The sequence below is a fragment of the Asterias rubens genome, chromosome 15 (genome assembly GCF_902459465.1).
Source record: "Asterias rubens chromosome 15, eAstRub1.3, whole genome shotgun sequence".
Classification (NCBI taxonomy): domain Eukaryota; kingdom Metazoa; phylum Echinodermata; class Asteroidea; order Forcipulatida; family Asteriidae; genus Asterias; species Asterias rubens.
The window spans coordinates 6545523-6562192 of NC_047076.1; the positions used below are offsets into that span (position 1 = coordinate 6545523).

Sequence of the window (16670 nt, forward strand, 5' to 3'; positions counted from 1 at the left end):
CTATTTAAAAAGAAAAATCATTTAAGTTGGGCAGGAACATGTACATGAAAGCTGATTCATTTCAGACCACCCAAAAAACCTAGGCAACTTTAAATTGTATCGGCACTGAAAAAGCATGCAGTGCTAAGAAAATTTTGTACAAACCAAATGCTGGGTAGATTATGGTGTTTATTTAACTTTCATACTCTCTGTTGAGCTCAAATTTACAGAACACCTAATCTTCCGTCTTAAGCAACAACAAAATATAGTGGAGAGTTATTGAGCTCTGTATGGTTGAACTACACTATCATAGAGAGGTTTTTGGGAGCGTGACATGAAATCACTTCTGAATCGGCCTCTGAATGGCGCCCTCAATGTCGTAAATCACACTGAGCTTTTGTTGAGCTGACTATGTTTAGCTTTATATGACAGATGACTCTAAACGATAACCAGTGCCTGCAACCATGCTTGACCTCTTTCGATATCAATCCCATAAAGGTCAAAACAAGGTCGCGGCTACTGGTTACCTTTTAAGAGTTACCATGACATGCATGTCCATTTATTTGCCTAATTGCACCACAGACAAACCCCCCAGGCCTACCAAGCCACCACGCCCTCCCTCTATCAGTAAAGGCTCGAGGCTCGACCTGCCCCCTTCAGACCCAGCAGCCGAGCCGGTGTTTGTTCCACCGCCACCCCCTGAAATACCTCCCTCTCCTGACGGTGAGCAAGAGGACGTTAGTAGGTTAATTGAGATGGGGCGCCTCAACCGATCTTTTGACGATGGGGCCGACAATGAGGAATGTGGGGAAGGTGAGATGCCCCCCCTCCCCTCTCATCGTACTAATTTACATATTCATGAAAACTCATCATACTTACTCCCAAGTGTGCACACAGTGTCATGATTATTAATGTATTAACTCATTAGCATCATACACCTAGGTGAATGTCATGAATATTCACTAATTAACTCATAAGTATCCTTACACTTCATTAATATTCGTATGCACTGCTCTGCTACCATTTAATACTGAAAAGTGCAGACCCCTTATGGCTATTCATGTAACACCATACTCTTTACGTTTAATCCACATCATGAATATTCATATAGCTCCTCATCAGCATTCCCTCTCCTTCCCATACTCCCTGGCACTTGATGAAAATTCATGAGTCACTCCACTGCACCACATCCAACCTGTATGTTACACTGTTGGAAATTTATGTTCACATTCGGGAAAGCACTCGGATCTTGTGCATAAATCACAATGCATAACACTGGCTTTTGTTTGTAATTTGTTTTAAATGTACATTGCTGTTGCTTGCTTAATAAAAATGGGAAGTGTTTCTATTTATGTTTTCTAATGATCTTACAGGTGCCAGGAGGTGAAAGCAGATTTGCTACTCTAATTTTACTAAAACTTGTCAGTCTGCTGTCACCTTGAGTGTGCGCCATTTAACCCTAACCTTTATACAGTGCTTTATGTGTGCAGTTTGCTTTGTTCGATTTAGTGTCATGGCTACATGCACCTCTCTGAATACGGCCTTCGATCTTTACATATTTATCCATCTGGAATTTCAAGCTTCTCTCAACAACCCCCCCCCCCCAAAAAAAAAAATCCTTTCCAGAATTTATTTCATAAAGCTAGCAATTTTGATTAGCACAGACAAATCTTGCTTAGTATATAACAAAGTGCAATGTAGTCTACATTGTTGTGGCTGGTGCCCCGTTTGCATATTGCATCAGAAATTATTTGCTATCAAACTTAGCAGAGAACCAATTTTGCGTGTTGCTGAGTATGTGGTACTTTAACCGGTAACACTTTTTTCAGCTGAGCCAGATTTGTCTGTACTGTTGTGCATGAAACTGAACCCCTTTGCCGACTGTGTGAGATCCACGCACCCATTGCCTTTTGAGCATGTTATCACCACCTCGTCTCGCTTTTTCACAGACTCCCCTAGAGTGTACACAGAGTCCCTAAGCAGTAGTGTCACAGAGACCGGCCTCGATGAGGCATTTGAGGAGGCCATTGCCATGGGCGCTGCAGGTTCGTTCACAACCCCCCCCCCCCCCCCCCCCCCCCGAAACTCCTGAGGTGCATGTTTGGCGGACGTAACCAATAATTGTTGTGGTTTACTAGGCAAATGGTTTAATCAGTGGCCAATGACTGAAACGGTTGTTGGTTACGACTGCCAAAAAGCACCCATAAACTTGGGCTTGAAAATACCCACTTGACTCATTAGCACTGGGCCAGGAACCCTCCACAACCAAATCAATCCTAGAGACTCCTTGCATTGGCCCCCATTGCTGAGGTCAAACAACGGAAACATTCTCAGGTGTACGGGCCGCAGCGCACAACTCTCAATCAATGACGCTCAGTCATTGACCTCAATGAGGGTGCTGTTTGGGTCGTGTTGCATCATGCGCAAGATGTCTATAAAGTCAATTTTTTCCCTAAACACATTATTTGAAAGTTTGATGAGTGCTTACTTTTTTTAGAGTTTAATATTCCAATCTTTATGCAAGTTCAACAAAATACAGTCAACCCTCAGTTTGAAGAGGTACAGCTTACAAAGTAAACATTAGCCTTTGTGAGATACATGTACTAGTATTTTGGACACTGTATGAGTGTGCTGTTTGGTTTGGGTGTTTACCGACAAATTTACTCAAACCTAATAGTGTCTTAGTATTGTGTCCACCATACATACATACATAGATTTGGAATTTCAAGATACATATGAGTCAATTTGAGACATACATGTGTGTCTCAAAATTACTTATATTAATCTTGAAATCCCAAATCTTGTTTCTTGCCTTTGTGTTTCTTGGTTTTTCTGTCCTCATATTTCCTGTTGTAAAGAGGTAATTAGTCCCGTCCCAGCAATCTTAATAAAAAGAGTCGTCTGTAAAATGTAATATTGCTGGTATTCCGGTCCATTGAAAGTGCTGAGTTACCTGTGGGTCTAGTTGGGATTTTCTTGAGCTTCATGTCAAGCCTATCATGCTTCCAAACTCATGCAGTCATAATCCGGATGAAGGTGCATCATGCTAAATTGCCACCCTTAAAAGGGCCTAAGCTGCGCCCAATAGGGAGACTTTTTGGGACATAAGGTGACTTTAAAGGGAAGGTTCACGTTTGGTAATTACTCAAAACAAATATTACTTTAAAAACTGACTTGGTAACAAGCATTGGAGAGCTGTTGATAGTAAAAAATATTGTGCGAAACGACTCCCGCTGAAGTAACGTAGTTTTTGAGAAAGAGGTAATTTCTCAATAAAATAATAAAAGACTTCTACATGTAGCTAGAAGTCTTTTATTCTCATCTGAAAGCACACAATTTTGTCCAACAAGGGTGTTTTTTCTTTCATCATTTCCTCGCAACTTCGGTAACCAATTGAGCCAAAATTTTCACAGGCTTGTTATTTTATGGTTATGATGGGATACACCAAGTGAGAAGACTGGTCTTTGACAATTACCAAATGTGTACCATCCCTTTAAACCAGGCAGAGCCATTGTTCTTGGAAATGGATACCTTCTTGAAAACAAAAACAAATTCTGTGGTAAAGTCTGCCGCCACCTAGTGATCCAAAGTCTCCCATTTTATGTTTTTATGTGCTTGCTTGGGACCTACAGGCCCTTTCTGAAACAATGGCTGAGCTTTGGGCTCCGGCTTAAGCTTCTTTCCCCCTGTTTGAAGCTCTGTTCCGAAAGTGCACGTTTTCAAAATAGCTTACGGAGTCTTTGCCGGAGCCCCAACCTAAGCTGCGGTTTCAAAGAGGGCCTACATGTAATTCACTTTTAGACAGGTGTAATGTTAAATTTTTACTTTTTACTTTTTACTTTTTATGTGGACAATTAAATAAGTGAATTAAGTCTCTAAGCACATGAAGTTGCTAAGCACTCAAAAGTGCCAAGCAGGGCCCAATTTCATAAAGCTGTTAAGCAGAAAATACTGCTTGACAAGTTTATTTGCTAAGCAATAATTGACTCGGCCACTATAGTTGCAACAATGCAACCGTAACCATGGCACAAGAACTATAGTGACAGCTGTCACCGACCAATTGGTTTTTAATATGCCACACCTGGAAACAAAAACCACTGGACCTGCTATTTCAGTTTATCCTGTAATGGGGCATCTGTGAACACCTCAAAGTTGAATTGCAGACATTGCCGCTCATTTTAGCCAGGGGGGTTAGGGAAATACAGATGGTTAATCCATCAGTGCCAGTCTTGAAGATTGCTTTTCCTATACACTATTTAAAAATATAAAAAAAGTGTTTGAAACATTTTTTTCCAAAGTTAAATACCGACATCTCCTCATGATTCTTATAGCATCCAAAGAAATTTAGAAAAAGCATAAAGAAAGTAATTTGTCCACATTCTGAACTCAATTATGATATGCAAGAACCTCTTAGGGACACCAAGCACCGATTCCATGTGCACAAAATGTAATGACGCTGTTTCCAGGGTTTTAATGTAAGTTGGGCTGGTAACCTATTTCTGCTTAGTAATACTATTCTGTGCTTAGCAAGTTTTTGTGCTGACAGACTTTAAGAAATTGGGCCGAAAAATCCACCAAATTGTCTTAAAACAATTTGACGCTCAAATTGGCAAGCACGGTAGACAGTAGCCACATTTGGCATTTGTTGAAAGGGGTCAAAGGTGAATAAAAAAACATGCCAATCCTCCAGAGTCATCCAACATTGCTGGTTGATTTTGAAGGATTCAGGAAATTAGGCGTTTTTAGTATTTGCTTGTTACTTTTGATGCAAGGGTTCAAAGGTGATTATAGGTGAAAGGTGTAGGATTCATAAAGTTAGGGTTTTAAGGCTTCAATGACTTTTCTTGACAGATGTAGCTGTACAAGAAGAAGAAGAAACGCTCGCATCGCCACCTGAAGATCAGACCGAGCTAGAAGTTGAAGTCGCTGGACTTAACCTAGATGCTTCGGCCGAGGAGACGGAGTCATTGCCGGAACCCGAGGTGGACAAAGTCCAAGAGGTACATGAAGAGGAGGAAGACAGCCAAGATGGTGCCAAGGAAGCAGCGGAGGAGGATGTGGCGGAAGTCCAAGAAGAAGAGAAGGAGCCAGTAGAGGAGAAGACTGAGGATGAGACGGCAGAATCGCTAGAAGATGAGGAACAAGGTAGCTATGAGAAAAGTCAAATATAATTTCCGAAAAAAGCAGGCATGAAATTCTTCCTGCTTAAGTCTATTTTTGTTTTTGTTTTTTTGGCCCTTGGATAAATCAGATTTTTTTTTATTAATATGGCCTGAAAAGTTTACGGAAGCCTACACCATATGAAAAAGTATGTCAGCCCTTGTACTCAATAAAATGTTCCTGCTTTTTTCCACAAGGAGCTAATATCGCGCATGAAAAAAGTCTCTAGGATCAATTTGATGCTACTTTTATTTTGATGTGTGTCAATGCAAAGGTTTTGTTATTAAGGTTACCAACGTTGGCGGTGCACAACTCGTTCCACTTGAAATTGTTGGCAAACAATATGCAAACGTTGGCAACATTTGCGCGAGTGGAACGCACCCCTGGTAACTTTGTGGCAAAGCTTCACAGTGAGCTGGTGATTTTGGCCAAAAAATGAGAGCGGTAGTCACTTTTAAAAGTAGTGAATGGGGGAGGGGGGACTTCAAGTGTTGAGAACAGTCACTTCGAGTAGTAAGCGGGTCACTTCAAGTAATGGAGGGGTTGGGCTTGGTTGAATGGGCACGAGAGACACTGCTGTGCTTTGGCTGGTAGTTTTCTTGAAATGTTTGGGTAACCTGATGATGGTTTGAGGGATGATGATATTAAAGGCCGAATTACAGTGACCCCACTGTGGGACACGATGACAATAACCGGTGAAGCGAATAATTGATAAATTTCTGACCTCAGACCATCCTCATGAAGGGTTATGTGCTGGAACGATTTTGGAATTCGTAGGGCTGTGCATGGTGGAGGATTTTTAAACAGGTTTTAGAGAGTGGTAGAATGGATGTAGGGTGGTAAGCAGTGTTGGAGGGAACTCGTACCATCACCGAGTGTAGAAATAGAAATGGTAGGCAGAGAATGCCGAGTCTCTCTTTCAAGCAATGGTTCAGGGAGACCGTTTAGAAAATAAAGTGCACCAGTGGGAAAACCATTGCTGTTTTGTGACACAGCAAAAAAAAATACCTTTCATTTTTATGGCAGAGTCTTGCAAAGACTAAATGCTTTCATTGAGCTACATGTACATACAGTTTAGTTCGAAGCAGACGTCCCAGAGAATCTTCCTAAGAGTAAGCTTTCTAGTTTTATATTTTGTTTATCAATGTGCTAATCGCCTAGTTGTGATTTGTAGTTGTGACATTAGAGTATTTTAAAATAAACTTCCTGGGTTTTGGTTTTGTTTTGTTTGTTGAAAGTTTTTTGAGTAGACATACAAGTGCTTTGTAGTCTACACTTTCTTTTAGCTCAGTATACCGCCTTGTCACAGAACTTGGGTGTAAAAGGAACGTTACAGAATTGGTAAGAAACAAAAAATGTGAAGATCACAGGTTTACATAAAACTTACACGGTCTAATGATGATAGTATACAAATATTGAGTGGCTCGAGAGTGGAATGGGAGGAACATTATCGCAAGGTAAAATTTGGACTTCCCGAGTTAAATGGAACAGTCCAAATTTTACCGAGCGATAATATTCCCTCATTCCACGAATTAAAGCCACTCAATATTTGTTTTATATAACCGACATTTGATGTATTTTAAAAGTATAACATTAATATAAAAAATCACACAAATAATATAGCGCCGCGCGTAGCGGCAACAATGCACAAATTTAATAGCAATCGAATCACAACCTTTTGCACAGGTGCTCCATTGTTTTAGCAGCAGCGCGGCGGCGCTGTACTGCTCAAAACCATTGGGAACAAAGATGATCCTAACTGTTGAATGGGAAATGCTATTCCCCATGGGCGAATAGGTCTGTTTGATCGCCGGTGCGGATGGAAGTAATAGTGAATGTCACGTGAAGTAAGTTCCACCAATCAAATGACAAGGATCTGTATTCCAGTTATATAATAGAAAACATCCCTTAAAATATTTATGTCTGAAATGTCATATTTGATGAGAACCAAGTTATCTAATTTCGCGTTTGGAGTTTATTGCTCAGTGAGCGTTTTATTCATTTGTGTTTTGGCATCGATGCAATGCAAACTTTGCAATCAGGTTTTCACTATTCTCTCGTGACCCAGATGGATTACATAAAGTGCTTACACAGCCAGCAACTTTTTTGATAGCAAAACCAATTCTGTAATGTTCCTTTAAGTCTTTCAGTGCCAATGTCGTACATAAAAATCTCATGTATATAAATCTGAAAGTTCAATTATCTTGTACAATATTTTTTTATGTACTCAAAAAGTGTCATAAATCTTTACATTTACAAACCAAAATACATGTTATCACAAACGGGCACTATTACTCAAGAAATGCGATTGACTTTGGGATTTACTAAGCCCACACTTATCAACAAGATTTTTTGGGGTTTAGAAAGACTTACTTGTTCATTTGTTGTACAGAAATTTGAAAACCTACAAAAGCTGTGCATGTTACATGTTAGTTCAAATCACAAACAAAAAGCAGGCACTGAATTAGTTAAGTAGCCACGTGTAGAAGCTAAGATTCCGATGGATCTGCACTGTAGGTTTTTTGTCTCACCAAGTTATTTTCAATAAACTAGATAAATACTAGAAGGGGATTTTCGGTATTATTAACTTATTATCGTAGCATTATTTTTCCTAAGCCATTTCTGAATGAGCAGCTACGGCTGTGGCTGGGCTTCCCTAATAGCAACAGCTGCAGCCACAGTCATTAATTCAGACAATGGCTTGTAATCGGTGTCCCTGTTAAAAAAAAAATGTTTTTGCACAGTAAACACTGACTACCAGTGGCGTTCTCTAGAGCACCCTTTCTCTATATTCTGCAAATGTTATTTGTATGTTGTTGTTCTTGTTTTTTAGCAGAGCGTACATATACATGTATATTTAAAGGCAGTGGACACTATTGGTAATTACTTAAAATAATTATCATCATAAAACCTTAATTGGTAACGAGTAATGGAGAGAGGTTGATGAGAAACGGCTCCCTCTGAAGTGACATAGTTTTTGAGAAAGAAGTAATTTTCCACGAATTTGATTTCCAGACCTCAAGTTTAGAACTTGAGGTCTCGAAATCAAGCATCTGACACACACAACTTCGTGTGACAAGGGTGTTTTTTCTTTCATTATTATCTCACAACTTCGACGGCCGATTGAGCTCAAATTTTCACAGGTTTGTTATACTATGCATATGTTGAGATACATCAAGTGTGAAGACTAGTCTTCGACAATTACCAATAGTGTCCACTGTCTTAAAAGAAAAAACAGTAAAACAGTAAAAAGTATGCCATAGACTTGCACAGTCTATTGTCGCCAATGCTCATCCATCCTATGAGCCTTTCACCTGGAATGAGTGCAACTAATTTGAGCTAGTCTAAGAGTGGTACGAGCTAGTCTAAGGGAAGAGTGGTAGTGTTTGCAAAATAAGCTAAAAATGATCTTCCGCCGGCGCTGTACTCTTAAATGTGTCTGCAGAGGCACAAGGACTATGTTTGTGTGATTGTTTCTTGTCGCTTATTGTGAGTTTTTCTTCTGATTGTAGTCTTTTTTGTCTCTTTCTTCTCTTTATTTCTCCATGTCTTTGTGAATTTCCAACTGACCTTCAATAGCTCTCCTAGTGATTAACCCCTCTAATGCAAACTCTAACAATGGTCACGGTGACAGGACTATTTTAACAAACCCCAACGCATCTGATGAAGACCACACAGTCAAACTGAATGTGCCAAACGTTGCCTCCGGAGAAAACACATCCGCGGAAGATGATGCCGATTGCTCGAAACCTGCCGTCAGGCCAGCCCGGGCTAAATCGGATTCGTCACTTCAGGAAGCGACATTGAGGGAGAGGAAAGTGCGATCAATTTCCTTGTCGGAATATCCACAGAAGTTGAGGCTGAGCTACGTACCTGAAAGTGCGGACTTGGAAAACGCAGTTGCGTCATCAGTGATCAGAGCATCGATCTCAACAGATGACGGCAAGGTAATTCAAAAACAACAAAGAGAGACATCGCACGGTCTCACCAAAAAGTGTCAACTTGAAGGACAACATCACCGGGCTGAAGTCGAGACGTCCAATGTTGCCTATTCTGGGTCCACAGGTTAGCTCACACAATGGCATCCCATTTTTATGTCGTCTCATTGCTTGCGTCTGAATGCTGAGCATCTTGATGTTATGCCATCTTTTTTAAAATCACTAACATGTTTTTCCTTGCACTGATCTTCATATAACTTCTTTCTACTGATCTTGCTAGTTTGCTGTGCATGTGATGTACGTTTTTGTACTTACAATACTTTCATTTCAAAAGCATCACATCTCAACATTTGTTGCCATATTGCAAAGCTTAAATACAGCATTCGGAGCGTCCCCCACTTGCTGCTTATTTCCGGTCTGAAAAAGGTGTGAAGAGACCATAAAACTTTTATATTTAGATGCAGGGATACATATATGGCTGAAGCTAGTCAGGTACAAACTGTGTCTCTAACGTGCTAAGTTCCGGAGTTATTGTCCAAACATAGCAGAAAGAGGATCAACAAATCATGTTTAAAGTTTGTGTTTAACTTTGGTAAGATTGAAAATATAAATGTAAGTCATGAGTAAATACTTGTGACTTACATGGTACTAAAAAATTGTCAGAGTGGAAATTTCCCTTGGAGTATTTTACCATCAAATTCTAGTTGAAACCCGAGTACTACAATTACTTTTGATCTTGTGAGTCCAAAATCTGATTTTAAGTACACAGGAGAAAATAGTGATGGTGTTTTTCGCTGTTTCTTGCGACTACGATGACCTATTGGGCTTTAACTTTCATACATGTAGGCTAACTTTGTCTTGTTCCCCATCTTATCATAGCAAAAATGAATAGTTAACTCGCTCGCACAAAAGGGGCCAGATTTAAATTCCGTCCAGCCTTGGTGTAGTTACGCTGTATAAATTTGCTACTAGGGCTTCTGCTTAGGCTAGAATGCCGTTTCATCATGCATTGAAGTATATCTAGGACATCATTAGCAATGCCTTGCGCAACAGTCGTAGCTGTAGCACTCGATTTGGATATAGCCTCACACTATTTTGAATGTGGGGTAAAAATCCAAGATGGCTGCACACCATTACGAGATCCAACGCACGCCTTCATCAATGTTTATCCATCATAACCATTTTGCTGTTGTGATTACCCCACCCAAGCCAACTTGGTTTTTTACTAACTTCACGTTTTCAAGACTAGCCTTATCTTTAACCTTAATCTCTAACTACGATGGTCATGAACAGATTATTGGCTGTGGCTTGACATAAGTTGCCATAGCAACACCGTTAGCAACAGCCGCAGCCACAATTTCAAACAGGGCCTTGCTTTTCGTGTCTTCCAGTCTAACTTTGATACTGTCTACGCAAGAAGTTAAAACTTGTTTTCAGACCTAGTAGATATTCTCACGGTAGTAGTCGGGAATGTAAATGTGGCTGTAGTTTGGAATAATTTAATTTGAAACTTCAATTTTTACTTGTTTTCCTCCTTCTGTAGATGTGTTTGAACTGTTCAGAGACCATTCCTTTTTATATACAATTTGTCACAATGCACCAAGACTGGACTGGTTTTTATTCAACTGCCAGTTACAAATTTCCTCTCTTTCTTTTTTTGTTTTTTGGGGGGTGGGGGGGAGTCGTCGGGTGAAAAAGGCTAAAATCATGCAGACATTTGCGGCTGCTTCAGATATGTTGGATTAGCTGCGTGTTGTAGATACGGTCTCTAAAGGGTTTATTAAAGTTACACCTGTAGATATGTGTCAACTCTTGTTAGATATTTGAAATGTGAAGAATGGTTTTATATTGAATGGCTGCTTAACAGAATACAACACATTTGTCTTATAACAGAGAGTCATTATTTAATTTTTAGTTTTTGTTTTCTATTTTTGTTTATTAAAATGGGGAGTTGTATAGGTTATCACGTTAGGAGTATGGTTTGGTAATGTCCTTGACCAAGGGGGACCAAGACCAGTATGAAAAGGTACTTGAGAAAGTACAGGGATGCAGCAAACAAAAAACTCATGGAAACAATGGACCATGTGACCTTCGACCTCACATATTTACAAAAGAGCCACTGAGCCTGAACTTCCTGCAGGCATAAATTGTACACAGCTCAAAGGATGACAACATTTAAAGCTGATATTTAATGGATCTAGAACGGTCTGGTTATTATCAACTTTTAATGTGAAAAAAATGGGGCACATCTCATAACTTCCACAGTTGTTACCTTTATTACTCTTGAAATTCTGACACAAAATGAAAACTTTCCAATATGACCAGTGTAGTATCTTGCCTGCCTTAAAGGCCAAGAAATGTATGCAGCCATTGTTTTTGCTAACAAAAACTACATGGTCTGTACACATGTATTTAATAAGCGACTTTAACAATGTATTTTGCACGTTTGAATTGAATGATTTTTTGCACGCTGCTGTTCAGTTCAGAAGTTTTCTAGTCACTGCACCTTTAGTAGCATTGAAGATAGTCCACAGTAACTTCTGTTTACAGAGAACAGGGGTGCGTGCCAGTCAGGCGAACAACGCAAACATTTGCCAAAGCACATGCATGTTTTTAAATGTGTAAGGCGCAAAATGTGTTTGCAAAATTTGACATACTGTTTTGTGGTGTTAACTTGTGTTCTCCAACTTAGAAAAATGGAGAAAAGCAGTAACAACTTGAAAATTGGACCAATTTTACCTCAAATAAATCAAAACGTTTGTAACAAAGTGTGTTTTTGGTTACATCATAAAGTCTGCTTGTTCACAATTGTGTTGAACACCAGGTAATGAAATTGTAGACTGTATTTTGCTATCCAAACTGTTAGCATGGCAGACATTTCATAAGCGGTTGCGCAAAGGGTCGCTTGATTGGAATGCATCCCATGTATCATGTGGTTTTATATCTGGTTGATCTTATTTCAACTGGAAATGTTGAAATTTATTAGTTACTAAAATCATTATTAGTATGATGTGAGTATCACTTCCATTGTCCATTACATGACCATATGTAAGCAGTAAAGCACAATTCCTTTCTGCTCAGCAAAAATGAGCAGTCACAGCTGGTACAGGTGACATGGTAATTTGGCTGGTAGCCATATTCTGTTAAAGACGCTGGACACTATCGATAATTGTCAAAGACTAGTCTTCTCGCTTGGTGTATCTCAACATATGCATAAAAAAACAAACCTGTGAAAATTATAGAGCTCAATTGGTCACCAAAGTTGCGAGATAATAATGAAAGAAAAAATACCCTTGTCACACGAAGTTGTGTGCTTTCAGATGCTTGATTTCGAGACCTCAAATTCTAATTCTGAGGTCTCAAAATCAAATTTGTGGAAAATTACTTCTTTCTCGTAAACTTGTCACTTCATTGGGAGCCGATTCTCACAATGTTTTATATTATCAACCTCTCCCCATTTCTCGTTACCAAGTAAGGTTTTATGCTAATAATTATTTTGAGTAATTACCAATAGTGTCCACTGCAAGCATATTTTGTGCTTGGCTTTTTTGTGCTAAAAGCAGATCTATGACCCTTGGAATAAGGTTGTGTATAGGGCCATACAATGCAGGAAACATAAATTAAGTGTTGGAAAATGATCTGGTTAATCTTTATGACTAATCCTTACTTTTGTTTGGTTGTTGTCTCTCGGCAGATAAAGACGACAAAGCGCAGAAGGAGCTTCTCTCCCACATGATGGAGATGAGCTTGACTGAGGACTCCAAGGAGACCTATCCTCCAAACACTCAGGCAGAAGACACCAACTACATGCTGGAGGAAAAATCAGTCCATGACCTAGCGTTCAATGTCACTAGGGAGACAACTGAGTCTGTTGTCAGCGCCGCAGGGAGTGTAGATGGCGACAGGGTTGAGAAGGAGGAGAAGGCTAAGACAAAGGAAGACAGTCCCAAAAAGGCGGAGCCCGTCAATGAGGAGAAGTTGACCGACCAGTACGCGCTGCTGCAGTCCCAGCTTGCCGCTCTGCAGCAGCAGATGATGATGTCGCCGCAGGCCGGCATGATCGGGATGCAGATGCAGCAAATGCAGCAGCAGATGTTGCTGCAGCAGCAGATGATCAGCCAAATGATGATGTCATCGGGCCAACAGCCGATGGTGATACCCGTCGCGTACCAACAGCCGATGATGTCACCCCAGCAACCAATGATGTCACCGTCGCAGCAGCAGCCACAGATGATGATGTCACCGCATCAGATGATATCGCCGCAGGGACAGCAACAGATGATGATGTCACCTCAGCAACTCATGATGTCCCCACCAATGATGTACTCATCTATTCCCATCCAGCAGAATGCTCATCAGCAACTGCCGTCCACAGCCACAGTGCAGTCTCAGCAAACCCCGATCTTAGCCACCCATGAGCTAAAAGACTCAAAAGAGTCGCCCAACAGGGAAGAAGCTTTTATGAATGAAGCCGTGAATGCTGATGCGCAAGTAGACGAGGTTGAGGATGTGGTTCAGGTTGAGGTAGAAGAACGCGTAGAAACTGTTCCAAGACCTCTCTCACCACCCTTGAAAGCCGAGGCGGTTTCCGTTAGCCATCCAACTTATCATTTTGCCCGATCACGGGACGTGCCAAATGGTGATGCAAAAGTAAAGAAAGCATCTCCGCCCAACACACTCCGTAGTCCCAAGTCTCAGCAGAGGGTATCTGTTCTCATCAACCCAGAGGAGGCTTCTCCTGAGAAAAGTGTAGCTTCGGAGGAGAATTGCAATGATACCAAACGTCCACCTAAGATTGACGTGAATCAGAATGCAACCCCAGGAGACAGGTCATCGATCAGTGAGTTTGCTGTCAGTGGGTCAGCATCATCTTCCACAGAACCCGTGTCCCCAAAGTCGGAGAAGCCGAAGAAGTCGGGTTTCAATTTGTTCAAGAAGAAAACGTCAAAGTATTCCTACATCTTGTCCGCACAGAGGGAGTTCTCGAAGAAGTCAGAGACAGATCGTCAGCGCACCAGCTCCAACCCTCCCAAACCCGCCGAGGTTCAGTCGGACAGCAACAACGGGTCCAGAGGTAGGGCAAACACCCTTGATTCCTATGACCCGAACCGGGTCGGTAGGAACTTTGCGTCCACTGACCCCGCCATAGCTGACTTTGAGCGAGACATGAAACGGAACGTCCACGTTCCTCCCAATCTTGCAATATCTCATTCCGCAATACCGCCAAGGACCAAACCAAAGACCCAAAAACCGAAAGACCAATCAAGTCCCGAACCCGCCCAAACAGCGACCCCCCTTACCCATTCCCCTAAAGAACCCCCTCTCCCAGTTACTAACGTTGATAACCAAGCAACTAACACCGCTTCTACTAACAAAGTCCCTGTATCCCCAAATACTTCTGATGAGACATTCACTTTGCCTGGACCAGCCACTTCGAAAGAAGCAATCCAAACTCCCCCCACACCAGCAACATCAGAACCCCTTCCGTCCCTGGCTAACAAACCCCAAGGGTCTCCAACCCATATTAACCCAGATGAAGCCATACTCTTAGAATCGCCTTGTTCCAACTCACCTAACGAAAACCCAGTACCCCCTGTACGAAAGACACAGATTAAGCCCGAGGACACCTTGAGGACTGTCAAAGCTACTGGAGAGACCGAGGGAGCGGGTGGGCCTGTTCCACGGAGGCGGGCCAAGATCATCAACTTGAGGGCCCTGCAGGAGGAGCAAGAGAGGATCAAGGCAGAAGCCAGCGTGTCTGAGCTTAGACAGGTGGGGGTGTGTTCAACAACTTGAATGCATGTCGCTCCAAGCTCACACCGCTATCACCCATTGTTTACCCTCTTTACCCATTCATATGTTGGGGCAGATCCAAGTCAAAATTTCACCAAACTCACATTTCTACAAGTCTATCAAAAGCTTTCCTGTGCCGCCGCCTTGTCTCGTATTTGTAACCTGTATCTTGTCAAAAATGGCCCTACATTCAACACTTACCACCCCAATTAACCCTTTTTACCCAGTTCTTGCTGCAGGCATGCAACTTTTCAGCTTGTCAATCTGATTTCCTTGATTCTGAACTGTGTCATTGAGAACTAAAGAAAGGCTTGCTTTACCTGACACTTTTCTCGTTGACAAATTGAAGTTGCATGCCTGTTTCGTGCTACCCCACTTCTTTTCTCATACCTCTCCAAGCACCCTACTGCTGCCTCCCATACCCAAAGTATTCCACTCCCACCCATACCCCATCCACGTACCCTTCTTCTACCTCAAGTATTGCATTTTCTTTCCCATGAACCGAAAGTATCCTAAAACACCCATACCACTCCACCCACAACATAGTACCGTCCACAACATACCTTACTCAGACTCACGCCCTATTATTCCAGACTCCAACATCCTGCCTTACCAATACCCCAAGTATCCCATGCCCACCTCTCACCCCACTAAGTTACTCCACCCCCATACCTTCCCATGAACTGTCACTAAACATCCCAATTTGCTCAGAACATTTTGATTGTGTTAAACTTTGCGATGGCCAAAATATTATATCAAGATTGTTTGAGGTGCTATATGTTGAAAGTCAAAAGCAGTGCATGAAATTCACCGCCTCGCCAGCCATTACGTTGATATTACATATGTGGTAATGTATTAAGCTCAGTCGTGGTAATTTAGCAGTGAAATCACAGAGAGGTCACAAATTTCAGTCATCATTTGGATACAGAAGTTTATCAAAACTAACTATCAAGCAATTATAAAACAGTTGAAGTGATTGACTGTATGAGCCTACAATTGTCACAAACTGCATGCGATTGAACCATGTTCAAACATCTTTACACAAAACAAAATTTGTACAACATTTTTGGCTGCAAAAGCCAACTACTGGGCCAAGTTTCACAACGCTGTTAAGCAGAAAATAGTGCTAAGCAAATTTCCTTGCTAAGCGACAAATAAGTGGGGAGACAGTAACCTGTTTCTGCTCAGCAAATTTTGTCTTTCTCTGGTATGTTTTTGTGCTCTCAGGTTTTGTGAAATTGGACCTGGGTGTTGCTGAAGTAGTTTAAACAGGTTAACCTCAGTCATTGTAACTTGAAATCTAACCTCTGCAAGCTAGAAAGAAAGACAAAGATCCCAACACCTATTTCTATCTGTGCAGCAAACTTCTGCAGCACAGACCGAATGCAAAATAAGTCTCCAATTATTACCAGGCGCTATGTCTACAAGGGTTTAATGTGCTTCTATGGTTTTTTTGCCGATTTGCATGCACTTCAAAAATTGTGTATCTTTAAAATGGAGTTGCAGAAATGCTAGAGAAACTGCAAAGCCAGCATCTTTAAATGTGCTTGAAAATGTTGATGTCATTTTTTGAGCTAGTGTTGTTTAAATTTTTTATTTTTATAAAATCCTCCTCACGTTTCATCAACATCACATTGCTCATCAATTGTAAGTCGCACCGTTTCTGAATTGGTGGATATAGCTATGGCTAAGGCTATGGATATGGATGTTGCTAAGGATGTCCTACATGTATACTCCATGTATGATGATGTGGCAATCCAGCTGTAGCCGTAGTCTTAGCCGCCATCTCGGACCCGGTCT

The 16670-nt window shown here is 41.2% G+C and overlaps 1 protein-coding gene across 7 annotated transcripts in view; it reads left to right on the forward strand.

Moving 5' to 3' along the window:
* LOC117299863 (protein cordon-bleu-like) overlaps window positions 1–16670 on the forward strand; it is a 39954-nt gene that overhangs the window by 19393 nt on the left and 3891 nt on the right. For 2 of the 7 annotated variants that reach the window (XM_033783432.1, XM_033783433.1), the window contains exons 9-13: window positions 562–792; window positions 1929–2024; window positions 4831–5124; window positions 8719–9204; window positions 12772–14849. In XM_033783432.1, coding sequence (XP_033639323.1) covers window positions 562–792; window positions 1929–2024; window positions 4831–5124; window positions 8719–9204; window positions 12772–14849 — 3185 coding nt within the window. The remainder of the gene's footprint in view (window positions 1–561; window positions 793–1928; window positions 2025–4830; window positions 5125–8718; window positions 9205–12771; window positions 14850–16670) is intronic. The other 5 variants (XM_033783438.1, XM_033783437.1, XM_033783434.1 and 2 more) reach the window with 5 other exon arrangements.